General features: G+C 55.9%; 3 protein-coding genes across 14 annotated transcripts in view; 1 reads left to right on the forward strand and 2 right to left on the reverse strand.

Moving 5' to 3' along the window:
• Positions 1-2039, reverse strand: part of MARS1 (methionyl-tRNA synthetase 1) — a 17969-nt gene extending 15930 nt beyond the window's left edge. Inside the window, exons 1-4 of one of the 2 annotated variants that reach the window (XM_004429311.3) lie at positions 1873-2037; positions 993-1083; positions 761-839; positions 549-683 (exon numbers count right to left, since the gene is read on the reverse strand). In XM_004429311.3, coding sequence (XP_004429368.1) covers positions 549-683; positions 761-839; positions 993-1083; positions 1873-1981 — 414 coding nt within the window. In that variant the 5' untranslated portion in view covers positions 1982-2037. Of the gene's footprint in view, positions 1-548; positions 684-760; positions 840-992; positions 1084-1872 lie in introns of both variants that reach the window. The other variant, XM_087442130.1, reaches the window with a different exon arrangement.
• On the forward strand, positions 1300-13283 carry ARHGAP9 (Rho GTPase activating protein 9). Of its 7 annotated transcripts, XM_087442133.1 has the most exons (20): positions 1315-1431; positions 5405-5547; positions 5845-5912; positions 6222-6555; positions 6855-7078; positions 8001-8225; positions 8412-8525; positions 8721-8825; positions 9052-9113; positions 9251-9341; positions 9549-9644; positions 9786-9884; positions 10141-10282; positions 10375-10482; positions 10818-10916; positions 11086-11163; positions 11312-11365; positions 11619-11753; positions 12104-12209; positions 12829-13283. In XM_087442133.1, the coding sequence occupies exons 4-20, from the start codon at positions 6240-6242 to the stop codon at positions 12998-13000; spliced, it is 2226 nt and encodes a 741-aa protein (XP_087298259.1). In that variant the 5' UTR covers positions 1315-1431; positions 5405-5547; positions 5845-5912; positions 6222-6239; the 3' UTR covers positions 13001-13283. The 7 variants fall into 7 exon arrangements, with proteins under 7 accessions (XP_087298258.1, XP_087298259.1, XP_087298260.1 ...); XM_087442132.1 differs by lacking the exon at positions 5405-5547 and having other exon boundaries at positions 1300-1431; XM_087442134.1 differs by having other exon boundaries at positions 5845-6555.
• GLI1 (GLI family zinc finger 1) lies at positions 13097-23676 on the reverse strand. 5 transcript variants are annotated; one of them, XM_014786656.2, is made up of 13 exons: positions 23566-23676; positions 23204-23351; positions 20261-20387; positions 19937-20029; positions 19471-19666; positions 19068-19212; positions 18625-18714; positions 18399-18536; positions 17909-18058; positions 17178-17342; positions 16455-16685; positions 15608-15875; positions 13097-15184 (listed from the first exon to the last, which is right to left on the reverse strand). In XM_014786656.2, the coding sequence occupies exons 3-13, from the start codon at positions 20358-20360 to the stop codon at positions 13440-13442; spliced, it is 3321 nt and encodes a 1106-aa protein (XP_014642142.1). In that variant the 5' UTR covers positions 20361-20387; positions 23204-23351; positions 23566-23676; the 3' UTR covers positions 13097-13439. The 5 variants fall into 5 exon arrangements, with proteins under 5 accessions (XP_014642142.1, XP_014642139.1, XP_014642141.1 ...); XM_014786653.2 differs by having other exon boundaries at positions 20261-20408; XM_014786655.2 differs by having other exon boundaries at positions 20261-20408; positions 23204-23331; positions 23566-23662.
• Positions 23677-24312: the final 636 nt, after the last annotated feature.

The following is a 24312-nucleotide window of genomic DNA, read 5'->3' on the forward strand; positions in this document are numbered from 1 at the left end:
AAAAGAAAAAGGTACACAGGTGAGACACTTATTTTCTTCCCAATACATATAATAATAACAAGCGTTTCATAAGTACTTACAATGTGTCAAGTACTGTGTTAAGCACTTTAAATCATCTCACTTAATCCTCACAATAACCCAATGAGGTGGTACTAATATTACCCCCATTTCAAAGACGAAAAAAATTGAAGATTAGAGAGTTGAGTGATTTTGCAAGATTACATGGCTAGTAAAAGTGGCAGTGTGGTGGTTTGAACACTCTGAATACAGTCTTCCTTCTTTTTTTTTTTTTTTAAAGATTTTATTTATTTATTTATTTTCCCCCCAAAGCCCCAGTGGATAGTTGTATGACATAGCTGCACATCCTTCTAGCTGCTGTATGCGGGGCGCTGCCTCAGCATGGCTGGAGAAGCGGCGCGTCGGTGCGCGCCCAGGATCCGAACCCGGGCCGCCAGCACTCAACCGCTAAGCCACGGGGCCGGCCCTACAGTCTTTCTTCTTAATTCTTATACCATACAGCCTTCCCCCCATCTCAAGGCCCAACTCACCCCAGCCAAGAAAGGACAGCTCCGATGACTCAAGCTGTGGTCAATGTGAGTCAGAGCTCTCCGGACGGGGCCCAGAACATCTTCCCCTTTCTTGCCTTGGACCACTAAACAGTACAGGGCAGCAGACAAAGCTGGCTAAAATGTGGGAGGCATGGGTCAGGACGGCCATGCAGAGCAAGGGCCTGCCTGCCATTCCCATGTCTCAGTCCCACCTGCAGCTCTGTCACTTCCCATTCCAGCCACTGGTTGGTGAGGTCATCTTGCTCCCAGCCAGATAACAGAAAGAAGTATCTGCCCAGGGAGACAACAGCAGAACGTGGAATTAGAGGGGCCCATTTGTCCAGCCCATTTCTCACCCCACAGTGGTTGCAAATAAGGCTGCACAGAGAACAGTAAGCCCTGATTTGATTCAGCCCCCTCCCCGCATCAAGCACCAGTACTGACCGGCAGATCGCACTACTGGAGAAGAGGTAGTTGCCACTATCCAGTTGCAAGACAGGGATCTTAGGCTGGGTCAGGAATGGGACCACACACTCTGATGCAGGAGAGGGAAACGGGTGAAAAACAAGGATAAGAAAAGAAATACTTTGTCAACTCAGAAGGACAACCCTGCATTGTTCAGGGAAAAAGGGAAGAAAGATGGGCAGTCTCAACCCAGAGGTTCCAGGATAGGACCACTGAAAAGGGGTGGGTCCAGAACTAGCCAGAGAGACCAGCAGGTGTTCAGCTGAGACTGCCAGCTGGAAACAACAGATGGGGACTGAAGAGAGGAGGTGGTGGCATTGGGATAGTGCTGCAGCCAAGAACTGAGATAACAGTGGCAGAAGGAAATTAAGAGAACCGCTTAAAAGTCACCCAATCAGTTGGCTGGGAATGAGAAGAGGTAAACCCAAAGGAGTGTGTGTGTGTGGCTCTGTGTTTTAGGAAGGGAGAGCAGGGTTTCTTAAGAATGACAAAGGAGTGCCTGGGGGTTGTCCCGCGAGTGACTAGAGAGTGTGTGTGGGGGGGAGTGCCTGGTAGGTGTGAGAGAAGGCTGGAAAGGGGGCAGAGAGGTTCGCTGGGGTGAGGCGGGGTCCTGGAACATGAAGGAGGGGAGGCGAGGGATGAGGGAAGGGTATGCTGAAGGTAATTAAGGGAAGGGCCTGATGAAAGATGTGACCAGGAGGGAAGAGGGAATGGGGTGAACAAGGATAATGGGGGAGAAGGATGACAGGAGCGCGTGGTAGGAGGTGGGGGGCTGGCGAAGACAACTGCGGGGTGGGTGTCGGGCGTGTTTCGGTCCTGCGCCCCCTCACCCCCCGCCCACCAGCACCATCCCCACTACCTTCGGGGCCTACAGTGCTGATGAGCAGCTCCGCTCTGCCCTGGGCCCTCCGGGCCGCGGCCAGCACCGGCAGGCTCCCCGGGGCACCCTCGCTCACGAACAGTCTCATTTCGCCGTGTATCCCACGCTGATGCAACCGGAACCGGCCTTCCGCCGGCGGGTTCAGCCACCGCCGCGAGGCACGCCGGGAAATGGAGTTCCGACTTACGCTGTTCCCAGCGCTCCCCTCCCGGGAAGCCGACTCTTTCTCCCGTCATGCAACACTAGGAAACAGGAAGAGGATATCATAGAGATGGAGAGGCCGTAGGTGCAGTGCTAGAGCGGCACGTTTTGGGTGGGCGGGCCCGGGGAGACGTTTACGTGCAAGGGCCTGACCGGCTTCCATCCTCCGACGTAGGCGGAGGGCGGTGATGGAAAGCGAGGTTTGCTCTGGGCTGGTGGAGGCTGAGGAGGCGGTGTGGTGACAGTGGCTGCTCCCAGTGGCCGACCTGGGATTCAAGTTCATAAGAATTAGAGCTTTAGAGTTGAGAGTTACGATAAACTGACTTAAGTGACACAATGGAAATTAGGGAAGATATCTTATTAACAAAAAAGATGTGGCTGTTAAATATTAATACCAGTCTGCAGCTCATATACAGCTAGACAGTCTCATTAAAGGGGGAGGGAGCGTGTGTAGGGAAAAGGTTAGATTGAGGGGAACTAAGAAGACTAAGAATTTGCCAATAAGTATATTTATACAAGGAAAGCACATATCAGTACTTGAGAAAGGGATCCTTCTTATTCATCTTTGTATGCCTTTAAGAATAATTAATACCTAATAGTACTTATGAGCTAGGCACTGTTCTAAGCACTCTACAGATATTAATTAATTTTATTCTTAAAAATTCTATGGAGGTTCTGGGCCTTTTGCAGCTAGGCCATATTCTTATGCAGCTTCTGCCCAGGCTTCTTGAAACACTCTAGTAGCCATGAGCTGCCATGTAAGAAGTCTTACTACCCTGAGATTGCCATGCTGGAGAGGTCTCATGTTGGCATTCTAGCTGATAGCTCCAGCTGGTCCCACCGTTCCAGTCATCCCCATCAAGGTATCAGATATGTGAGTGAAGCTCTGCAGACCAACTCATCCGCCTGCTGAACACCACCAAGTGACCCCAATCAATGCCACATAGGACAGAAGAATCACCCCCTGAACCCTACCCCAATTTCTGCCCCATAAAATTGTGATCTATAATAAATTGGCTGTTATTTAACAAAATACAAACAAACAAACTATGAGATAGGTTCTCTCATTCTCATTTTACAGATGAGGAAACTGAGGCACAGAGAGGTTACTTTGTGCCGGAAACTATACAAGGCATTGAAGATACAATTATCAACAAAACAGATACAGGCTTCTGCCTTGGCAGAGCTCATAGACTTCCTGGAAGGACAAAAAATCAAATAATCTTTAATGTATGATGAAAGTTATGATGGGGGATGTAAAGCTTGTTGTGGGAGCTCCTAGTTAGGGCCCCCACCTGACTCTAAGGAGTTGAGAGGCCTTCTTGTGTGAGTGACCTTTCCACTGAGATCTGAATGATGAGTAATAGTTAGCCAGGTGAATATTGGTGAGAGTGGAGAGAGGAAGTGTTCCAGGCAGAGGAAACAACATATGCAAAGAACCAGAGACCTCTGTGCACGTTAGGAATGTGAAGAATTAGTGTGTGGGTAGAGTATGGAGTTTGTAGTGGGGAGTGTGAAAGGCTAGGATAAAAGGAGAAAGTCTCTGTAAACCATATTGTAAAATCTGGACTTTGCTCTGAGGACAATGAGAAGCATTTGAAAGGTTAACTCAGGAGAGTGGCAGGGCATTTTTGTGTTTTAGAAAGGTCGCTCTGGCTGCTGTGCTAGGAATGGACTGAAAGGGAGAACTATAAGCAAGAAGACTAGTTAGGAGGTTATATCATCCGGGCTAAAGAGGGTGGTGGTTGTAGGGATTAAAGTGGGTAGATAGGAATTAAATGTGAGTGGTGAAGAAACAAGAGAAATTAAGGTTGTCTGCCAGGTTTCTGGCATGGGCAGTTGGGTACACCCTCTATGTGCTCCAACACATGATAGCATTTCCACTGTCATACTGATTATCACACTGTATTTTAATTGTTATGAGAGGGCAGGGGCCATATTTGTCATCTCAATTGACAATGCCTAATACGCAGTTCCCACCTGGCACATATGGTATAAGCATTCACTACATATTTATTCAAGGTAAATTTAACTGAATAGTGGTACTGGAAGAGAAACAGGTTTGTGGGGGAAGCTAACAAATTCAGTTTAGAACATACTGTGTTTGTGGCACCTGTGAAATACCCAAGTGGAGTTTTTCAGTGGACAGTGGATTAGGCTGGAGCTCCAGAGAAAGATCTGGACTGAAGATATGGTACTCAGCATCACATGGAGGTCATTTGAGCTGGGGGAAGAATAAGACCACCAGAGTGTGGAGAGTGCAAAGGGCACAGGATCTCAGACAGACCTCTGGGATTTAAGGAACAAGCAAAGTCCTTCCTTATGCAGCAGAGAAGGAACTGCTAGAAAGATAAGAGGGACACCAGCAGTGTTTGTAGAAGGAGAGAAAGGTCAACTATGTTGGCTGCTGTGGAGATGTCAAGCACATAAGGACTGCAAAGTGTCCGGGCAAAGTCAGGGGTGACCCTCGTGAGGAGTGACCTTGAGAGGTGAGGGGATGAGGGGAGAGGGAATGGAGACCTCCATGTGTAGGCAACTCTTCCAAGAAGTTTGACTGTAGAAAGAAAGAGAGGTCAGATGGTAACCAGAGAGTGCAGTAGAGAGAGGTTTGTCTAAAGATGGCGGAGACTTGGCTATGTTTAAAAGCTAATGGGAAGGAGTCAGAAGATAAAGTGCAGGAAAGATGGCAGAGAAGGCAGAAGAGGATGAGATTTGAACCTCTAAAAAACACTGATGAACGAATCAATGCATGAAGTTGGTCACTATTTTGGAAGTGGGAAGGAAGAGTTGAGGGGTAGGATTCTCCACATGTTGGAAGTGGGGCAAACTAAGGAGGAAGATCAGTGAGGCAGGATCCCAGTACTGGCAACCCAGCCCTCCGATCACATGTCAGAGGACGAAAGCTGGCTCTCTGATGTCACCAAGGGGGAGGGGCACTCCCTACCCCAGCTCTCCAAAAGCCAGACAGAAAGCCTCACATTGTGCAGTGGAGAAACAGAAAGAAGGGGAAAAGAGGAGTGGTCAGGTAAGGAGGTAGCACAAGTGTGGGTTTTAGAGCTCTGGCAATTGACAGGGGAGGTCAGTTTCCACCTTCCACAGGAGAGAAACTGACATCAGTCCTCATCTCCCCCCCACCCCATGCTGTCATAGCATCCTGTGCTACTTGTCAGTAGCCCCTGATTCAATTGTAATTAACAAATTTATTGTGTCATTAGTTCAGATCTGTCCTTAAGCTCCCAGAGGGCAAGGGCTGTGTCTATCTCCTTCCCCTTTCTTATCTCCAGGGCCTAACTGTGTTCCTTTCACACAGGAGGTGCTCAGCCAATCCATGGTAAGAGCATGAATGAATGAACCCACACACTAAAGCAGGTCCCCGCCCAAGAGGCTTATGTACGGAGAATGTATTAAGGCTTCTCAGCTTTCAAAAACACCTCCTGGACTGAGAGGATGGTGGTACTGTATTTTCTCCTCTTCCTCTAACTCTAAACTCCTCTGTGTTTCTCCTGACTACTTTCTCTTTCTCTCCAATTTGGTCTTACCATTCCTCTGGCTCTCTGTTTCTCTGTCTCAGTGTCTCTCTGAGTCTGCACAGGAAACACACCGCTTTAGGTCTGAGGTGATCAGTAATGGAAACATTGGTGGTTGTGTCAATTTAATGAAGGGTCACAAACTTTTTTATCTTTGTCATTAACTTCTCTTTGCCTGTTCTGTCTCAGACCTGATTTTTTCTCCTCCTCTTCCTGTGTTTAGCTCAGAAGTCCCACCACCACCCAGGACCAGCTCCTCCTGCCCCTGGATCTTCTGATGGGCCCCAGAAGGTACTTGGAGGAAAGTCACCGAGCTAGGCCCTCTCCTCTGATTTCCTGCCTTGCTGGCCTCGCAGCCTTGCTGACCACATCCTCTCTCACCTTACTTATATACTTCCTCACCAGTCACATCACCCAGAGTTCTTAGACCCTGAAACCTGTTACTGACCCCCACCCAGGGCCTCTGCTTTATCCTCTCCTCTCACCGCAGAGTTACTGTCCTTACCTTCCCCCCGCCACTGCTCTTAGAACCATGTCTCTCTGCCTGGAAGCAGGTAGTCCTGTGCTTTTCTGGATCTCCAACACCCCTTATTCCCACAGGTGACAGTGTTGACCACAATGCTGTCAGGCCGGTGGTGGCCAAGTACCTGGGGCAGCCTAGGGCTGGGGCCCCGAAGCCCTTCTCGGGGATCCCAGCTCTGTGCCCTCTATGCCTTCACTTACACTGGGGCAGATGGCCGGCAAGTGTCTCTGGCTGAAGGGGACAGGTTCCTACTGCTTCGAAAGACCAACTCAGACTGGTGGTTGGCAAGGCGCCTGGGAGCACCGTCCAGGTCTCGACCCATCTTCGTCCCAGCTGCTTATGTGACAGAAGAATCTATCTCTTCCCAGAGCCCAACTGCCACCACTCCCAGCCCGTCTATCTGGACTCCTGGTGAGTAAGCCCTCCCCCATCACCCTCCTACCTCCCTGGCTTCTGGGAATTATTGGAAGGACCCCCTCTCCCCAAGCCTCTGCTAACCACTTCTCTTATTTCCCTCTGATCAGCCTGCTCCTCAGCACCACCAACGTGTCCCCAATGTCTCTCCCCAGTCTCAAGCCTTCCAGGTCTCATGTAATTTTCTACAGACTCCCCTGCTCTTGTCTTCCCTGGGAGCCCCCAGGATGGGGGACTCAGCCAAGATCACGCCTCTGATCACCTGCCCCCTCCTCTTCCCATTTCTCTGTTTCCAGGGCCAAAGTTGTTTCCTGGCTCCCTAGAAAAGCTCCACCTGTCTCAGGAACCCCCAGGCAGAGCCCAGGCTACGTCTGAGCAGCCTCCTCCCCTTCCCCCCAAAATGTGTAGAAGTGTCAGTGTTACCAATCTGAGGCCCACCCTCCTGCAGCCCTTCCAGGAAGGACCAAGCAGCAGATCCCTCTCTCAGGAGGACTTGCTGACGGAGTCCAGTGCCGACATGGTGAGTCACTGCTCTCCTGAGCATGGTCAGTCGACAGATATTTACTGCTGGGCCCTGTTCTAGGCACAACGGCAAACAGGACAGACAGAATCTGTGCCCTCAAGGGATTCCCAGGGGGATGACAAACCCATAAACAAATAAGGAAGGTAACCCTTGGTACTGATAAGTGCTACTGAGAAGCTTGAAGGTGGTGGAGTGACTGAGGTGACCTGGGAAAGCATCTCTGAGGAGATGACATTCAGTTGAATCTGAATAAGGAGGAGGAAGAGACAGCCATGAAGCTGAGGGACAGCAAGTGGCAGAGAGCCTGAGGGTATGTGGAAGCCGGCAGATGACAGAGGGACTGAAAGAAGGCCACTCCAGCCATGCTTTTCTCTCTCTTCCTCCCAACTCCTGGCCCAGGGCAGGGTTTTCCCTGTGTCCTCTCTTGCCAGCTCAGGTCACCAGCAAGTCCCCTCTAGAGATGTAACTCCCTTGCTCTTCCAGAAGACTCAGCCCCTCCCCTCTCTCTTACTTAATAGTAGATGAAAATGGCCCCTCCTGTCTCATCCTCCCCTAGCAGGGTCTCTGAGCCCTCTCTGTCTCCTTTCTCTGTGGAGGATGTGAGAGTGGGGTGCTCCCCTCAACCCCCCCCCCCACAAAGCCTGTTCCCCTTTCCTGTGGCCCTCGGTGGGGGCGGGGTGGGGGAGGAGGGAAGTTGGCAACAGGAAGTGAGGAGAAAAGCAAAGACTGAGGGAGGGAGTCAAAAAAAAAAAAAAAAACCCGCCGGGGACTGGGTTTTCTCCCCCAGTACCTGGGTCACCCCAGCCAGGAGCTGGTGGTGAGAAAATGGCGGGGGATAGAGGAGACAGTGGTTAGGTGGAGAGAAGATTGGGAAGAGGCACAGGCAGAATAACTATCTTCCTTCCCCCTTTCCTGGCAGGCAAGACCCCAGCCCCTCATGTCAGAGCCCCCTGTGTACTGTAACCTGGTGGACCTTCGCCGCTGTCCCCGGTCCCCGCCCCCAAGCCCTGCATGCCCCCCGCTGCAGAGGCTGGACGCGTGGGAGCAGCACCTGGACCCCAGCTCTGGCCGCTGCTTCTACATCAATTCGCTGACTGGCTGCAAGTCCTGGAAGCCCCCACGCCACACTCGCACCCGAGAGACGGTGAGACCTTCCCTCTTGTTGTCGCTTTGTCCCCTCAATCTCCTGCTTTCCCCTACTGAACCCCAAAGTAGTGTGTTTTCTCTCCGGGGCTCTCAGAAGATCAGAAGCAGGAGAATATTGTGAGAAGGGTGTTGAGAGCCGGTTGAGGTGGCGTCTGGATGTAGCTTTCCCTCCCCTCCCCCGCAGAACCCTGGCTCCATGGATGGGACACAGACCCTGAATAGGGACAACGGTGTCCTGCAACCTCAGGCAAAGGGCTCAGGATCTGACACAGGGACCCCAGAACTGCCTGACCCCCAGGTGAGATCTCTCCACCTCCTGATCACATGCAGGAAAGGCCATCTTTTTATGACTTTCTCTTTTTTACAAGAAATTCTTCCTCATTACCCACCGTACCCCCTGCCTCTCACCCACATCTGCACCCCTCTTCCCCCTACAGCCAGGGATTCTGAAGTTGAAGTTTCCTCCACCTGTTTCTCCAATCCCCTCCCCCAGGGTTCACCCTGCCTCCACCGGAGCACCTCCCAGCTGGACCCTTCAGACCAGCCTTCAGCCCTGCAGCCCTCTCGACCTCTGCCACAGGTCCTGGAGGACCCCCATGTAAGTCTCCTAGTTCCATAATGCCAAGATCCTCCCTGCCCCACCCCCCAATTCCTGCTCCTTCAGAAACATCTTCCTCTTTCTGAGTGTTCTCTGGGTGTCCTTTCTTACCCAGCAACCCTCCCAACTTGAAAGGACCTCACTCCTGGGAGACCCCATGGGGAAGGCAGTGGCGGCTGTGAGGAACGCTGGGTGACTTACTAGATCCCCTCCCTCCACTTCCTAGGAGGTGGAAAAGTCGGGTCTGCTCAACATGACCAAGATCGCCCAGGGGGGGCGCAAGCTCAGGTGAGGAGAGCCCGGAACACTGCAGGGGCCTGGACTGTCGGATTCCCTGGGGTAGAGCGGAGTGTTGGGAGAGCGCCCTCTCCGTGCGATTCTCAGTGACCTTTGCACTACTACCGCTGCCCCCTCCGCCCCTGCAGGAAGAACTGGGGCCCAGCATGGGTGGTGTTAGCGGGTAACAGCCTGATGTTCTACCGACAGCCACCGCCGCCCGCGCCCTCCTCGGTCTGGGTGAGTGCGAGGCAGGGGAGAAGGGGGGTGTGCAGGCACGACTTCTCCCCGCCTCAGGCCAACTGTGGGGGTGGAGGTGGGAGGGCGGTGTGGAGGAAGGTAAGGAGTTAGGAAGGAGACAGCCTCCATCTCCTCACAGTCCACTGGGTGAGAGAGAGGCGGTGAGGGAAACAACGCGGAGGCCTCAGTTTCTCCCCTAATTGCCAGGGACCAGCGGGTAGCCGACCCGAAAGCAGCGTGGACCTGCGCGGAGCGGCCCTGGCCCACGGCCGCCACCTGTCCAGCCGCCGCAACGTCCTGCACGTGAGTGCCCCCCCCCCGCAGCCCCAAAGCCCCACTCCACCGGGGGTGCGCCCCCCACTTCCCGCACGGGCCTCCTGCTCGGCCCCCTGCTTTTTATACTCCTCTCCGCTGACCCAAGTCTTTTCCCCGCCGGCCGCTCAGATCCGCACGGTCCCTGGCCACGAGTTCCTGCTGCAGTCAGACCAGGAGACCGAGCTGCGGGCCTGGCACCGCGCGCTGCGCGCGGTCATCGAGCGCCTGGTGAGACGGGTGGGAGGGGGCGGGCCGGAGACTGGGGAGAGGCTCGGGCCGGGGCGCGGAGAGGGAGTGGCGGAGGAGCAGTAGGATTCAGGGGGCAGTGGGGGACAGGGCGATCTCGGTGTAGAGCCCTGGGGTGGGGCTGGGACCTGCGACCCCAGCAGCCGGTTAGGGTCTCCCGGCGTCCAGCTGGGGGTGCAGATTTCTCTCCTCTCTCGTCCAACCTCCGCCTCGGCCCACCTCGCCCTTCCGGGTCCAGGATCGGGAGAACCCCTTGGAGCTGCGTCTGTCGGGCTCGGGCCCGGCGGAGCTGGGGGAGCTGAGCGCCGGGGAGGATGAGGAGGAGGAGTCGGAGCCGGCGTACAAGCCCCTGCTGCGGCTCGGCGGCCGCCGGAGCTCCGGTGAGGGGCGGGGCTGGGGGCGGGGCCTCGGGCGGCTCCGGGCTCCCAGGCCGCCGCTGCTCTCAAGTTCTGACCCCGCCTGCCTGCGACAGGTCGGAGTCCGGAAGGAGCCGAGCAGAACCGCGTGCGAAACAAACTAAAGCGGCTTATCGCGAAGAGGCCGCCCTTGCAGAGCCTGCAGGAGCGGGGTCTGCTCCGAGGTGAGGAGGGCTGGGCCAGCTGGCACCCTTTTACTTCGTGCAGGCTTTAGTGGTTTTGCAAGCACTTGTACATTCCTGATCTGGGCGTCAGCCCATTTCATGGGCAAGAAAACTTTAGCGAGTCTCAGAGTACAGCTTCCCAGAACTTCTTCTCTTCTGAGACCACTGCCTTTCCCACTACTGCTGATTGTTGGGGGGCGGGCGTGTAGCTCCTTGCCCAGGCCTGGATCAGCAGCCGGGAGAGTCAGCCTAACTTTGGGTTGAAGGCCTGTGCTGAGAAGAGCTTCCATGGGTGATGGCTGCACTGGCTTTCCACTCACTCTGTGCCTCCCCAGACCAGGTGTTCGGTTGCCAGTTGGAATCACTGTGCCAGCGGGAAGGGGACACGGTGCCCAGCTTTGTGCGGCTCTGCATTGCTGCTGTGGATAAGAGAGGTCATTTTCCCAGAGACCCAGAATGTCCCCTTCCAACAGGCCAAGTCCTAGAATTCCCCACCTCCCTCCCCTTCTGCCCTTTTTCTCTCTACGCTCTGACCCCTCACCAGCCCTCACCACACACACTGTAGAGCAGGAATCCTTATCTGCACCCTGCCTCATCTCCTAGGTCTAGATGTGGATGGCATTTACCGGGTGAGCGGCAACTTGGCAGTGGTCCAGAAACTTCGATTCCTGGTGGACAGAGGTGAGAAGGCTTGTGGGCAAGTGGAGGTACTAAGAACTTCATGCCTCAGAACCGCAGGCAGTTCTGAGTGAGGGAGCTGGCAGAACAGGGAGGTCTTCTGGCTGAACTGCACGTCTTAGCTCTTGATCTCTTCTCATACCTGTTGCAGAGCGGGCGATCACCTCCGATGGGAGGTATGTGTTCCCAGAACAGCCAGGACAAGGTACTTACACGGAAGGCCCCCCAAACCCTTAAAAGTTCCCCACGTCCTCCCTACTCCCCGTGGGTTCTCCCCTGTTCTGCTCCTGGGAGGGTTGTCCCCATCCCCACCTCTGCTGTCTTGCCCCACTGTGGACCCCAAAGGCATTCCTGTGGTCTGCCTTAACTAGATCTTCTCCTAAACTCCTGATCTTTCAGTTTCTGGCTCCCTCTGGCCCTTCACGGGCCCTGAACCCCTCTGTACCTACTCCTTCCAGAAGGCCGATTAGATTTGGACAGTGCTGAGTGGGATGACATTCATGTGATCACTGGAGCCCTGAAGCTTTTTCTCAGGGAGCTACCCCAGCCTCTGGTGCCCCCACTGCTGCTGCCTCAGTTCCGTGCTGCCCTTGGTAAGGGATGGGAGCTCTGGGTGACACCCTTGATATGGGGTCAGGGGAGGCATGAGTGGTAGAGGATAGAGTCGAGTACAGGTTCCCTTACACTCTTCTGTCTCATCCTGAGCACAGAGGTGGAAAATAACTTTTAACTCATGTGCCAACTCCAATTGTTTTTTTTGTGAATGTTTAGAGGGCTGAATTGAAAAGAATTCGAAGGCTACAGTTGGGCTCAGTGAAAAAGAAAGCTGCGATAGATTAATAATGTCTTCCAGGGGCACGGGAAAGAGGAGGGAATTTACCCACTCTGCCCTAGCATCTTCCCTAACCTTACCCCCATGCCCTGCCCATCACTATCTCTCTAGCGCTCTCCGAATCAGAGCAGTGCCTCTCTCAAATACAAGAGTTAATAGGCTCGATGCCGAAGCCCAACCATGACACTCTACGGTACCTCCTGGAGCATTTGTGCAGGTCAGGAAGATGGCACATCTTTGTTTATGTGGGGAGAGGGTGGAGCGGGGCCTGTAGCATGGACTCTGTTCAGGTGGGGAAGGTAGGAAAACACCTGAGTTTTGTAGGCAAATGGAAGAAACAGTCAACCTCTGTGCAGGGGACATATTATCAGGATCAAAGCTTTCTGATCAGCTAGCATCAAATGGGGAAATGGGGCCCAGGACAAGCCCAGGGATGCTGTGAGAGAAATGAAGGAAATCTAACGTGTCCCTTCCCTCTGCCTCTCTGTCTCCCACTGGGACAGTGGCAATGGCTTATCTGGCTGAGCTGGGCCTGGCCAGTGACTTCTGAGGAAGGATAGCCATCTGAATTAAAGCGTCCCAAACTGTGAGCAGAGAAGACTCTAGGGGAGGTCTCTGAAGCTGGGAAGAGGCGGGTGTGTCCTAGGTTCATCTTCAAGTGATATCTTGAAGGTTCCCCCACTGGTCCCATCTGCATTCCTCTTGAGGCTCTCTCCTTGGTTTCTTTGGAGGGACCCCAGAGGGAACTCTTCCCCACTCAAACCTTTGAAGGGCTGGATTTATTTGAAGCATCAGAGCTGCTGCCTTTAGCCCCTTCGCTTGGCCTTTGCCCACAGGGTGATAGCGCACTCAGATAAGAACCGCATGACCCCCCACAACCTGGGAATTGTGTTTGGACCAACGCTGTTTCGGCCAGAGCAGGAGACATCTGACCCAGCAGCCCATGCTCTCTACCCCGGACAGCTAGTCCAGCTGATGCTCACCGACTTCAGCAGCCTCTTCCCCTGACTGGGGCAGGAAGAAGAGAAAATGTGTTTCCGATGATCTTCTCTCTTGGGTACCCTTTGGTGTAGCAGCGGTGGGGTGTTCTGTTTTGAGGATATCCCTTTAAATCCTGTGTCTCCCGGATGACCATCTCCATCTTTGTGAGTCTGACCTGAGGTGTTGGGATGTGGTGAGGGAGCTTCTCCGGAGAGGAGGGTGGGTGGATTAACTCCTGCTTCTCTTCTTGTTCCCTGTCACCCCCGTCCTCGAGGTAATAACACATAAAGGAGGGCCCTTTCTGATGCAGTTCCTTTATTATCAGGAAAGTGTCATTATCAAATTCCTCCCCCACACATATACAGACTGTATACAGCCCCCCTCCCATACCTCCCATCCCTGGGGCATCCCGGGGGCTATGGCTCCTCCTCCTGACTTCCCTGTGGTGGGCAGGATTCCCCACTCTTTAGGCACTAGAGTTGAGGAATTGTGTCTCCCCTGGCAGGGATCCCAGTAAGACACTCATGTTGCCCACAGCCATGTTGGGGGGCCCAGAGGGAGGTGGGGTGTGTTCAGAGCTGTCCCCCTGGTCATGGGAAAGGGGAGGACTCAGGCCCTGGGCCTCATCCAGAATAGCCACAAAGTCCAGCTGAGTGTTGTTAAGATCAAGAGAGTCCAGAGGGTTACACACCTGCCCTTCAGGAGGAGGGTACAAGGCAGGACCCCCTCCCAACCTGCCCACCTCAGGATGGCCACAGCTAGGGTTGGTGCCCCCCATCTTGAGGGGCCCATAGCAAGTGGGCAGTGGGGGCAGAAGTCGGGGTGGTGCTGCTGCCCGATGGGAAGACTTGTTTGACCCCACTGCAAAATTTTCATGGCATGGTGAAGGGGTGGGATAGGAGCCTGACTTGTGATGGGGCAAGTTAGGTGCAAAGCCAGGTCCATAGGTGGCCACTGGGGCCTTGGCAGGGCTCGGACTAAGCTGAGAACCCCCCAGAAACTTGGGACTCTGGTAGAGAGATTCCTGGACTGGGGGATCTCCCCTGCCCCCACTCTCCCACAGCAGCTCCTGTTGAGACTGGACATAATTACACACAAGCTGAGCCTTGAGCTGTCCTGTGGAATGAGCGGGGGAATCAAAATCCAGGCCAGGCCTGGATTCTGAAGGAAGATAATCAGGGGGTGGCTGGAGATAGGGGCCTGCCTGGGGATACTGGGGAGGGGGAGGCTGGGGGTAGTGAGAGAACAGAGGCTGTGGGCGTGGAGGCCCCTCGTTGGGGTGGGCATTGAGGCAGGGTGCCAGTCCTGTGGAGTCAGAACCCACTGGACACCCCTGTTCTGGCTTGACCTGCACTTGTCCATAATGTTCAAGACGAGGACACTGGCTGTAGGCTCCAACTGGAGGCTTGGGGCCTGGGTACAGCCCAGTGTGGGAGGGAAACTCACCCCATGTTTCTGGAGTGGAGTCAGGATAGGAGACCTGCTGGGGACAGGGATTGGGGCCGTAGTTGGTGGGTGGACCAGGCCCAAGAGGCAGGGAGCCTGGACCCCTAGCTCCATAAGGCTCAGTCGCTGCCCCATCGGGTCCCTCGTATCCCAGAGTATCAGCAGGTGGGAAGTCCATATAGGGATTCAGACCACTGCCCATCATGGAGGTCCCAACCTCTGGTTCCTCCCGTAGCCCTCTGGTATCCATGGTGACATTCTCAGTGATGCTGGGGGGCTGTGGTGAGTAGACAGAGGTTGAGAGCTGGGGATCAAAGTTCCGTCCTCCCCCTGCCACAGTAGGGGGTGTGTGGACACAGCCCAAGCTCTTGAACCGCTGGACTCTGGCTGGGGCAGGGCGGTCAGCAGCCCGGGCTGGGTCACTGGCCCTCCGGGTGACCCCTACATTGGGATTGTATCCTGGATACTCAGCTCGGCTTCTCCAGGGAGGTGCAGGAAGACCCCCCATCCGATCCAGGCTGGGTGCTGCGGTGGGTGGGGTACCACCTCCCCTGGCTGAAGCGTATCTTGCCCGGAGCAGGTAGTGCTGGGCAGGCGTGAGGCCAGGCAGAGAGGATGCCCCATTCTCTGGTGGGGAGCCTGGGGGGAAAGGGGAGGCCAGGGAGGAGCGGCGGCTGACAGTATAGGCGGAGCTGACGCTGCTGGAGCTGCTGCTGCGGCGGTCAAGGGAAACTGGGGGGCCCAGACGGCGGGACACAGGGCTGCCTGCAAGTGACGGAGAGAAAAGGCAGGGTGGTCAGGGAGCCTCCTGAATGTCACCCCTGCCTCCCCCATGGGATAGCCTTGTCCTGGAATCTCAGGGACAGGCTCCTTAACTCTAACCACTCAGTTCTGTCTCCTCCTTCTCCCATGCCCTCTCTGCTTCTGTGTCACCAGGGATTCAGGGCCACTGTGAACAGTTGTACAGGTTGTACACTGCATGATCCTAGGGGACAGCATTCATATCATAGACTTTGTATATCACAACAATTTTCTGATAGATGGAAGGAAAGTGTCTTAAGGAAGGGGGACCTTTTTCTAATTGTACAAAAATGCTGTATGGAAGCCCTGAAGGGTGAAGTCCTCCCTTCCGCCTCAGGGAAGGTCCAGATCTCAGCCCAGCAACCACCTGCCACACCCAGGTCTCACCCGTGTGGGTCAAGCTGGGCAGTTTGAGGCCCCGGGGCCCTATTGGCCGGAGTTGATGTAGCTGGTCCAGCCTGAGGTTCTCAAGGCGGCGAAGAGTGGACAGGCCAGTGCCAGCAATGCAAGGCCCCTCATCCAAGCTGGACAGGTCCTCAGTGCTGCCCCCTGCATTTCCAGTCATTTCCACACCGCTGTCTGTATTGGCTGCGCTGCCTGCTGGGGAGTGGTCACTGCTGCAGGATGACTGGGCCCCAGGGCTTGGCTGTGGCTTCTGTGGGGAAGATGAGGGCTGAGGGTGGCCCCCTTCCCCCTTCCCCACAGCTCCCTGAACTTGGTGAGGGGCTAAAGGCTGTGTCCCAGTGACCGCTGGGGCTGAGGGAGGCTCACAGGTGTAGGGAGGGCTGGGCAGGTGAGGGACAGGGGCAAACTGGAGGAGTGATGTTGATGAGAAGAGCCTGGGCTGGAGCACAGAGGGCCTGGGCTCCATTCGGGCTCTTAGTGCTGTGACCTTGGGCAATTTCTCTCTGCCTGAGTTTCTCCATCTGACAGTGGAGAGAGTACGTTCCTTTCTTGTGAAGTTGTTGTGAGGAGTACATGAAATTATACATGTAAAAGGCTTAGAACAATACAATATGTCCTATATAAGAATTCGGTGAACCAATTAAATAATTAATTGCACTAAAATCCCTCGATTTTGGGTAGCCCAAGGAGCAAGACTGGGACAGGAGACTGGAAGACTGGCCCCAGAAGAGTAATTTCCACAGGAGGGATGGACGGCTGTGAGGGGACCAGAAAGACGGCGGCAGGGCAGGCGGGGGTATGGAGGTGGGGGTTGCCCCAGCTGTCTCACCATGGCCCCCTCTGGCACGGCCAGTCTGCTCTCCTCCCTGATGGGGCCTCCATCCCGCTCCCTCTTGGGCTCCACTGTGGAAAGGGACGGTGGCCGGGCCAGGGGGCCGTCCCCTCGGTGCCGCTTGGTCACGTGGGCGTCTGGACCATGCACCGTCTTGACGTGTTTTCGGAGCGAGCTGGGGTCTGTGTAGCGTTTGGTGCAGCCAGGGAGCTTACACACGTATGGCTTCTGTTGAGTGGAGGAGGGAGACGGCGGGCACAGGGGTCAAAGCCAGAGAATGCAGAAGGAATGGGAAGAAGGGGTGGCATCGAGTGAGGACAAGGGGCAAGGGGGGATCACAGCACCCGAGGAAGTCAGGAGACTGGGGCCCATGGCGTAAAAGATGAGAGGGTCAAGGTTGATTAGGAAAACTGACGGCCCAGGCCTGGGCAAGGTGAGGGGTGAGCCCAGGTCTGTGAGACCTCATAAATACAGTGGCTGAAGGGACCAGGGTCCCTCTAGTTCGAATGGGTCTGTTTTAGGTTAGCCCTTCGGCTGGTTAGAGGGGTGTGTGGAAAGTGGAAATTCTTGGTTTCAGAAAGGCCTTCTCCCGGTGAATTATATGCGCAGGGGGAACTCACCTCTGTGGAGTGGGTGCTGGGCTAAGGGGTTTCCTGGGGGGGGGGTCTCCCCAGTGGGTGGCTTCTCAAGAGGGGAGGGTCTCTCAGGCAGGGCATTCACCTCATTGGAGTGGGTCCGATTCTGGTGCTTGGCTCGATCGCTGGCGTTGCTGAAGGCCTTGCTGCAGCCCTCGTGCTCACACATGTATGGCTTCTCACCCGTGTGGGACCGCAGGTGCGTCTTCAGATTTTCGAGGCGTGAGTATGACTTCCGGCACCCCTCAAACTAAGGGATGTGGGGGTCAAAGGACAGCTCTCAGAGAGAAGGATGTGGAGATTAGAGGAACCCTAAATCTCAAAAGGGACATCATCAGAGAATATAACTCGAGGTGGGAGAGCACTGGGGCTTCAGGAGAATTCCCCAAATTCGGGGACAAGGGCAGGCAAGAGGTGGGAGAACAGAAGTAGCTGGAGGCACTGGCCCCTGCATGGGGGCCTTAGACTATCTCAGGATGGGGTTGTCCTGGGGGTGTCTTCTGTCCTTGATGCGGGGCTTCTCCATTAGGCAGAGTAGTAGGCACAGTGCCTAGGGCCCACAAAAATATTTTAATTTCTTTTAAAATCAAGGGAAAAAATTAGCTTTTGGGTCCAAGAAACTGTTCTAATATATAATATCAATATATTCATCTTTATACCAACACAGTCATAAAATACTATTTTTTAATAATTGTTTATGGAGGAAGGGGCCTATAGAGGCAAAATTGCCTAGGGCTCATGAAAGTCATAACGGGGCCCTGCGTTGGTGGGGAGCCCCTTGGTGGGGACCCTGAGCTCGGGAAGCGGGTGCCTCACCGTGCACTTGTGTGGCTTCTCGCCCGTGTGTCTGCGCATGTGGACCACCAGCATGTACTGGGCTTTGAAGGGCCTCAGCTCCCTGGAGCAGCCCCCCCAGTGGCACACGAACTCCTTCCGCTCCCCATGGATGTGCTCGCTGTTGATGTGCTGAGAGAGAAGATGCAGACAGAGGCTCTCCGAGGTTCCTCCATGCCCCCAAGACCCAGAACAGACCTTCCCTTGACCTCTCCACCCCACCCTATTCCTCCAGGGCTCCGCCTCATGGGGGAAGAAGGGGCAGGAAGAACATCATAGCCCACATCCTCAGTTCCTCCAAGTTTCTAAAACAAAGCCACAACTCCTGAGTTTCTGCCTACCCACCAGGGCACTCAACCTCTGACCTCAGTATCCTCTGACCTCCTGCCCTCAGCCTGACTCCACAACATCCCACGGGAATGTCCTGTAGGCTCCAGCCAGCATTCCTGCTCCCCCCCCAACCGGGGCTCACGTGCACTAGCTGCTCCTGGGAGTCAAATTCCTGGCTGCAGCCGTCCCAGCGGCAATCAGTCTCATACACGGATTCAGGCTCAGGCTTCTCCTCTCTCTCCAGGTCCTCCCGCCCATCCAGCATCCCCAGCAGGGGATCCTAGGGCAGGAGAGGCAGTCCTAGGTCACTTGGGTGGCAGCTTTCATTTTGCTCAGGTTCCAGAGGTAAAGTCCCCCTCGCCCCTTACCTGTGTGCCTGTGGAGTTGGGGCTGGACATATCACCTTCCAAGGCCTCCTCGGGGCACTTGCTAACCAGGCTGTCCAGCTCAGACTTCAGCTTCCCCAAGGGAAGAGGTGAGAGTTTTGAAGGTAGAAGTGGGAAGAAGGAAGAGGGAGCCCAGCCAGGTCTTCCTGCCCTGAGCAACCCCACCCCAGCAGCTGAAACCCCTGGGTTTGGAAGAGACTTCCTCCTCAGACTGCACTGGTGAATGGGGTGGGCGAAAGGGGATCTCATTTGGAAGAGTCTGATTCAACCCCCAGGAGCGAACCCCAGCACCCATCCCCCTTTATTTTTCTGGTACTGAAAACTTTCATATCCCCTGTTCTGCCTTCATCGTCCCTCTAGAAAGTCCACCACCCTCACACTGAGCTGAGCTGAGGGACATCAGGTGGCAATAAGAGGACTCTCACCTGGCACATTGGGAGGGGTCCCCGGGACTGAGGATGTGGCATCATCCCCCCGTGGGTGGGGTCATGGGGACCGCAGGGCTGGACCCCGAAGGAAGGCGAGGTCCCTTTTTGGTGATTCATCTGGGGTGGGAATCCCAGAGACGGGCTGGGGAGGAGGAGGAGGGGAGGCAGTTATTCAGGACTATCATCTCAGAAAGTCTCAGGGGTTCTTGGGCTATATGGAGGGTTCTGGAAGTCTTGGTATGGGAAGCGGTTGAGGCAGTCCTGGGGAAGTACTGAGGAGGGCTTCAACGCCTTTGAAATGATCAAGATTCAAATAGGGTCAGGTGGTTTGGAGGGCTTGAGGCTTTTAATGGGGTTTGGTAGGGTGTTTAGAGGGCTCTCAGGCCGGGGCTGTCTGCACCTCATGGTGCCAATGGAGAGGTGACCGTAGGAGCCTCCCGGAGATGCACAGCGTGAGTTGATAAAGGCCACGAGGGAGCTGGGCGAGGTGCGGATAACTGTCTGCAGGTCCAGGCTGGCGTCCGACAGAGGTGAGATGGAGAGTGCCCGCTTCTTTGTCAACTTGACTGCACTCCGGGGAGGAGGAAAGAGTGGGGCTGGGGCAGGAAACAGGGGAGATTGGTATGCTAAAGGGGCATGTCTCTTCATGCACCCAGACCCATGGGTCTTGACTCTCAGCAGGTAAGTGACACTTGACTCTGCTTTGCCCTATTGACAGCATCTGTGACCTCCTGATCATGCTGTGACCCCTTGCTCCCATCTCCAAGCATTTCCTGTCCCCAGTTAGATCCCTTGCCCTCCCACTTTCTCCCTCAGGACAAGTCCCAGAGGGGCAGAAAGGGAAGAGATGTTGCCTGAGGCCTCACCCTCGGTGCAGCTGTTGGTCTCTCTGGTTGGCCCATAACTGTGGGGGCCGGACATGAGGTTGGCCTGGTGGCAGAAGGGCAGACCAGACAGCCCTACAAAGAGAGACAACTAGAATGGGGGATGGGAATGAAGGACATATAAGGCCTCACCTTGAAACCCCAGGCAAGGCCTGATCCCATATTCCAAGCCCATGTGACATGGGGCCTCAAATCTTCCTGTAGATGGGAAGCTGGCATAAAGGGTAGGAGATGGAAGGGGGATCCCTGGGGCCGGGTGAGAGATCTGCCAGTCCTCAAGGCCCGGGGATTGGTGTATGCACTGACCTTCTGTCCCCATGCTGGGGGCCCCCTGACTGGGGAGGGGCCGGAGACAGCAGGGCTCGCCATAGCTACTGACTGGTGGTGGGGTCATCGAGTTGAACATGGTGTCTCAGAGGAGAGTGTGGGGACACTGCAGGAGGGGAAGGGAGATCTGCAAGTCATAAAGGCAGGAGGGAGACAGGGAAGGTCAGATAACTACCTCAGGCATGGAACCCAGGGCAGAGCTTCCTGTGCCCTCAGCCCCTCCAAGACATCTTCCGTGGGAAATCGAGTTGAAATGAGCATCACTCAGCTAAGGAGAGGGTGAGGAGAGAAGTCCCAAAGAGGCAGAGGCAGTCTTGGCGATCTCTGTGGGAACTGGGTGGGACCTTTGCCTGGGTGGTCTGTGTGTGTGGTGGGAGGAGGGCGGGGTGTGGACTAATTGTGCTTATATGAGCTTCAAGTGACTTTATACCATGGGCCCTCTCTTTCCTCTTGCTCAGGCCACGGGCCAGCTTTGACAGGTGGGATGGGGAACTCATGCGGAGCATCTGACTTCAAGCCCTGGGCTGGCTCCTCTGCCTCAGCCCCTTTCCCTCTCCTTCATTTGTTCCTGCCCGGGGACAGCCCGTCTACAGTCTCTCCAGTGTCCAGCAGAGGGCGCTCTCGCCACAGCCCAGACAGAAGCTGCTGGGGCCAGGAGAGATCACCGACGATCTGCCCTTTTCTCCCTATGGCAGAAAACTGTGTGTAGAAGGGGATAAGTTTTCTGAGGGGAGCCTCCCGGGTCTATTGGGTGAAAGGATGGAATGTTTTTCTGATGTTATTCTGGGGTGGTTTGAATCTGGGCTCCCACCTAAATTCTTTTGGTCTGTTTTTGGGGAACAGGAGAAGGACTATGAAGGAAGGCTTTGAGAGAATGAAGAAATGAAGCCATCATCCATTAGAGAGGAGTAGTGAAGGAGGAGAGGCTGCCGCTGTCCGCTTTTCTCCTCAAACTCCAGTTTTTATTCCGCCCCGGGTTTTCCGGTTTCCCGGGACTGAGGGTGGGGTGGGGCGGGGTAGGGTGGAGAACGACCGGGAGCGGGCCGGCCGGCGCGGTGGGTGATCCCGGGATGCTGGGATTTAGGGTGAGGGCGGGGTAAGATGGGGAGCGGAACCCGGACCCCATGATCCAGCCCGAACCCCGCAGCCTGGGCTGTACCCTTCCTAACTCCTCCTTTCCCAGCGGAGATCCGGGTCCCGCATCCAAGACCTCCCAACTCGACCCTGGCACTAGGTTGGGTGGGGGGGCACAGCTGGCTGGCAGCTGGATGGGGGGACACTTCTCCCGCCTCCTTCTATGACTCACCCAGGGGAAGGAGGCGGGGGCTCGCAAATGACCCCCCAAACACTAAAGAGACTCCCCCAAACGTGCCTACTCTCATCGTCCTGCCCCACAGCCCAGCCGCAGGGGAGCAGAGTTGGAAGTGGGGCGACATCCCTCCTCACCCACGCGTGCCACAGCCCACCCACGTCTCCCCTTCACACTAGTGGAAGAAAAATTTCGCCAACTTTTCCAGCTTGAGTTACGTTTCCTGGGGTGTGGGTGAGAGCGAGGATGGGGCAGGGAGCTCCAGGGTTCCCCTGCCGGAGCCCTGAATCATCTTCTGTGTCTCCCTATTTTCCAGAGTCCCCCTCGCACCCCCGCTCCCCAACTCCCAGGAGTCGGCCCCGCCCCCTTCTCCCGGTCCCGCCTTCCCCGCCTCCGTGCCTTCTCGGCCCACCCAAGTCGCCGCCGCAGGCTCTGGCTGCAGACGGCTCCGCTTCCCCCGCCCGCCCCGGGAGCCCAGTCGAGCGAGCCGCAGTGGAGTCGGAGGAAGGGGGGCGGTGAGAGGCGGGACACATTCTTCCCTCCTCCCCTCAGTGCATCCAGAAAGCTGGCAGTGGCGCGGGGGTGGGGTGGGGGGGCACTGTTGGGGAGTGGGGGTCCCCGTGGCGGCGTGGAAAAGAAAGAAGAATGCCGAAACTGTAGGGAGAGAAAGTGGGTAAATAAAATAAGGTGTGTATGGGGAGGAGGAGGTGCCAGGACACCTCAGGTTCCCGGGTGTCCCGGATGGCTTCCCAAGGGTTAACCCCTCCAGACCCCCGGGAACCCCTTAGTGACGTCAAGGGCGGGGTCTGTGCTGCCTGGCAGGGGATGCCGGGGAGATAATGGGGGGGGGGTCTCAGGACCCCGCCCCCCTAGGGAAAACCACCCTAATTCCGGCCCTCACAACTCCCCCGGGAAATCGCCCCGCCTTCTCCCTCTACTGGACCGTAAAGATCTATCCTATCAAGACCCCAATTCTCCAGCCCCCTAAAACCTTCAGTCCCCGGTCTCTATGGGATCCCCTTTCCCTAATCCTGTCCCCAAAGCTAGCTGCCCAGGGCGGATTGTTTCGGGGTCACGGGGCCTGAAAGAGGCTTCAGAGCGGGGAGCAAGGGCAGGCAGGGTGGTCTGAGCCAGAGGAGGGGCCTCGGTCCCCAGCTCCCGTTTGGGAGGGGGGCCAACAGGGATGCACAAGCAGGCAGCGGCCAGTGGTCCCGCCCAGTCCCAGTAGGGGTCTCCCTGCGGCTGGCCCCAGCTGCCCTGGTGGTCCTGAGGTCAGAGGGTCAAGACAAGGTCTCCTCAGCTCCTCCTTAGCACCCTGCCCACAGCCCTTGGGACTCAGGAGTCCAAATTCCCTGGGGAGTCTTTCTAGGGCCTAAACTAGACACTGGCCCCTCCAGCCACCCTCCTAGTCCAGAAGGCACTCCTCTTCCTCAAAACACATGCACCCGAAAGCACATCTGTCACAAGACAGGTCAGGGGTTCAAGCCTAGCCGCCCCCCGGTGGTTCTGTCGCCTCACACACACCCATCTCCACCCCACCTAGGGCTCTCTCCTTAGCTGTCCCCTCCTTTCAGAAACACTGACGTCTTCCTGCCCGGCGCTCAGAGACACACCTGGAGTTCCCTCTACCACGCAGACCTCCAGCTAGCCGTCCCTCCAGCCTCTTCATCCCAACCTCATGGAAGTGAGATGTTTCTAATGTATGGGAGAGGCAGAGACAGACAAAGAGATCCACGGTTGCCTGAGACAGAGACACACAGACTGTCAGAAGAAAAAAAGATACAGAGAAACGGAGACACAAATGAAAAAATTCTCCAAACTTTCTAAGATCTCACCCCAGGCTCTCCCACCCCCATTTTGCCTCTGGGCCCCAGGTCTCCCTCTTGGCTGGGCAGAGTCCCTCGCAAGCAGAGCATCCCCTCAAGCCCCCTCCCCCACCGCTCCCAGGTGGTCCCCCGCGCGCCCCCCTTCTCACCTCCGTCTGGGCGCAGGGCTCGGGATGCGCGGTCCAGGTCTGGAGTCTGGGCTGGGGGTGTGCGGTGGGGAGGGGGGGCGGACAGGGCCACGGCAGCGCAGCCTCAGTGCCACCCCCACCGCCCTAACCTGGCCCCCAGCCCTCCCGCCGGCCCAGCCCGCCGGGCCGCGAGCCGGGACCACCCGCGAGAAGCGCAAACTTTTTTTTTCTTTTTGCAAAAACTTTTTCTCGCTCAAGCTGCTGGCGCGCCGCCGCTCTTCCCGCTCGCCCCTCACCTCCCTCCTATTTCCCTCCCTCTCGCCGTTCTGGAAGATGAGGCGGGGTAACTGCAAGCGAGAGAGGGGGTGCCGGGCTTATTGCACCCCCAGGACCCCCAGGATCCTCCCCCTCCCTTGAGGGACCCTGTACTGCCTGCCCCCCCTGCCCCCCCGCTGAACACGCTGCTGCTGGTGGGCAGTAAATCCCGGCATGGATCCTTGGATCGACTACCCACGAAGAGGCCCTGAACCAGAACCAGAAAAAAGATTGATAGATATATGCGGGGGGGCGGGGGAGGCAGGGGGCCGGGGCGACTAAAAGTTCGTCCGAGAAAGATAATATTGAAGGTTGGGTCGTCGACTTTGGCTGGTGCTGATTGAGCGTTCCGCCACCCTGTGGTTTATCTGCCGGCCTCACCCATCGGATGGAACGTGAAGGGGTTGGGACAGAGTTGGAGTTTGATGGAAACAGGGTTGGGACAGAGTTGGG

The sequence above is a fragment of the Ceratotherium simum genome, chromosome 17 (assembly GCF_057802395.1).
Source record: "Ceratotherium simum simum isolate JZ-2026a chromosome 17, ASM5780239v1, whole genome shotgun sequence".
Taxonomy (NCBI): Eukaryota; Metazoa; Chordata; class Mammalia; order Perissodactyla; family Rhinocerotidae; genus Ceratotherium; species Ceratotherium simum.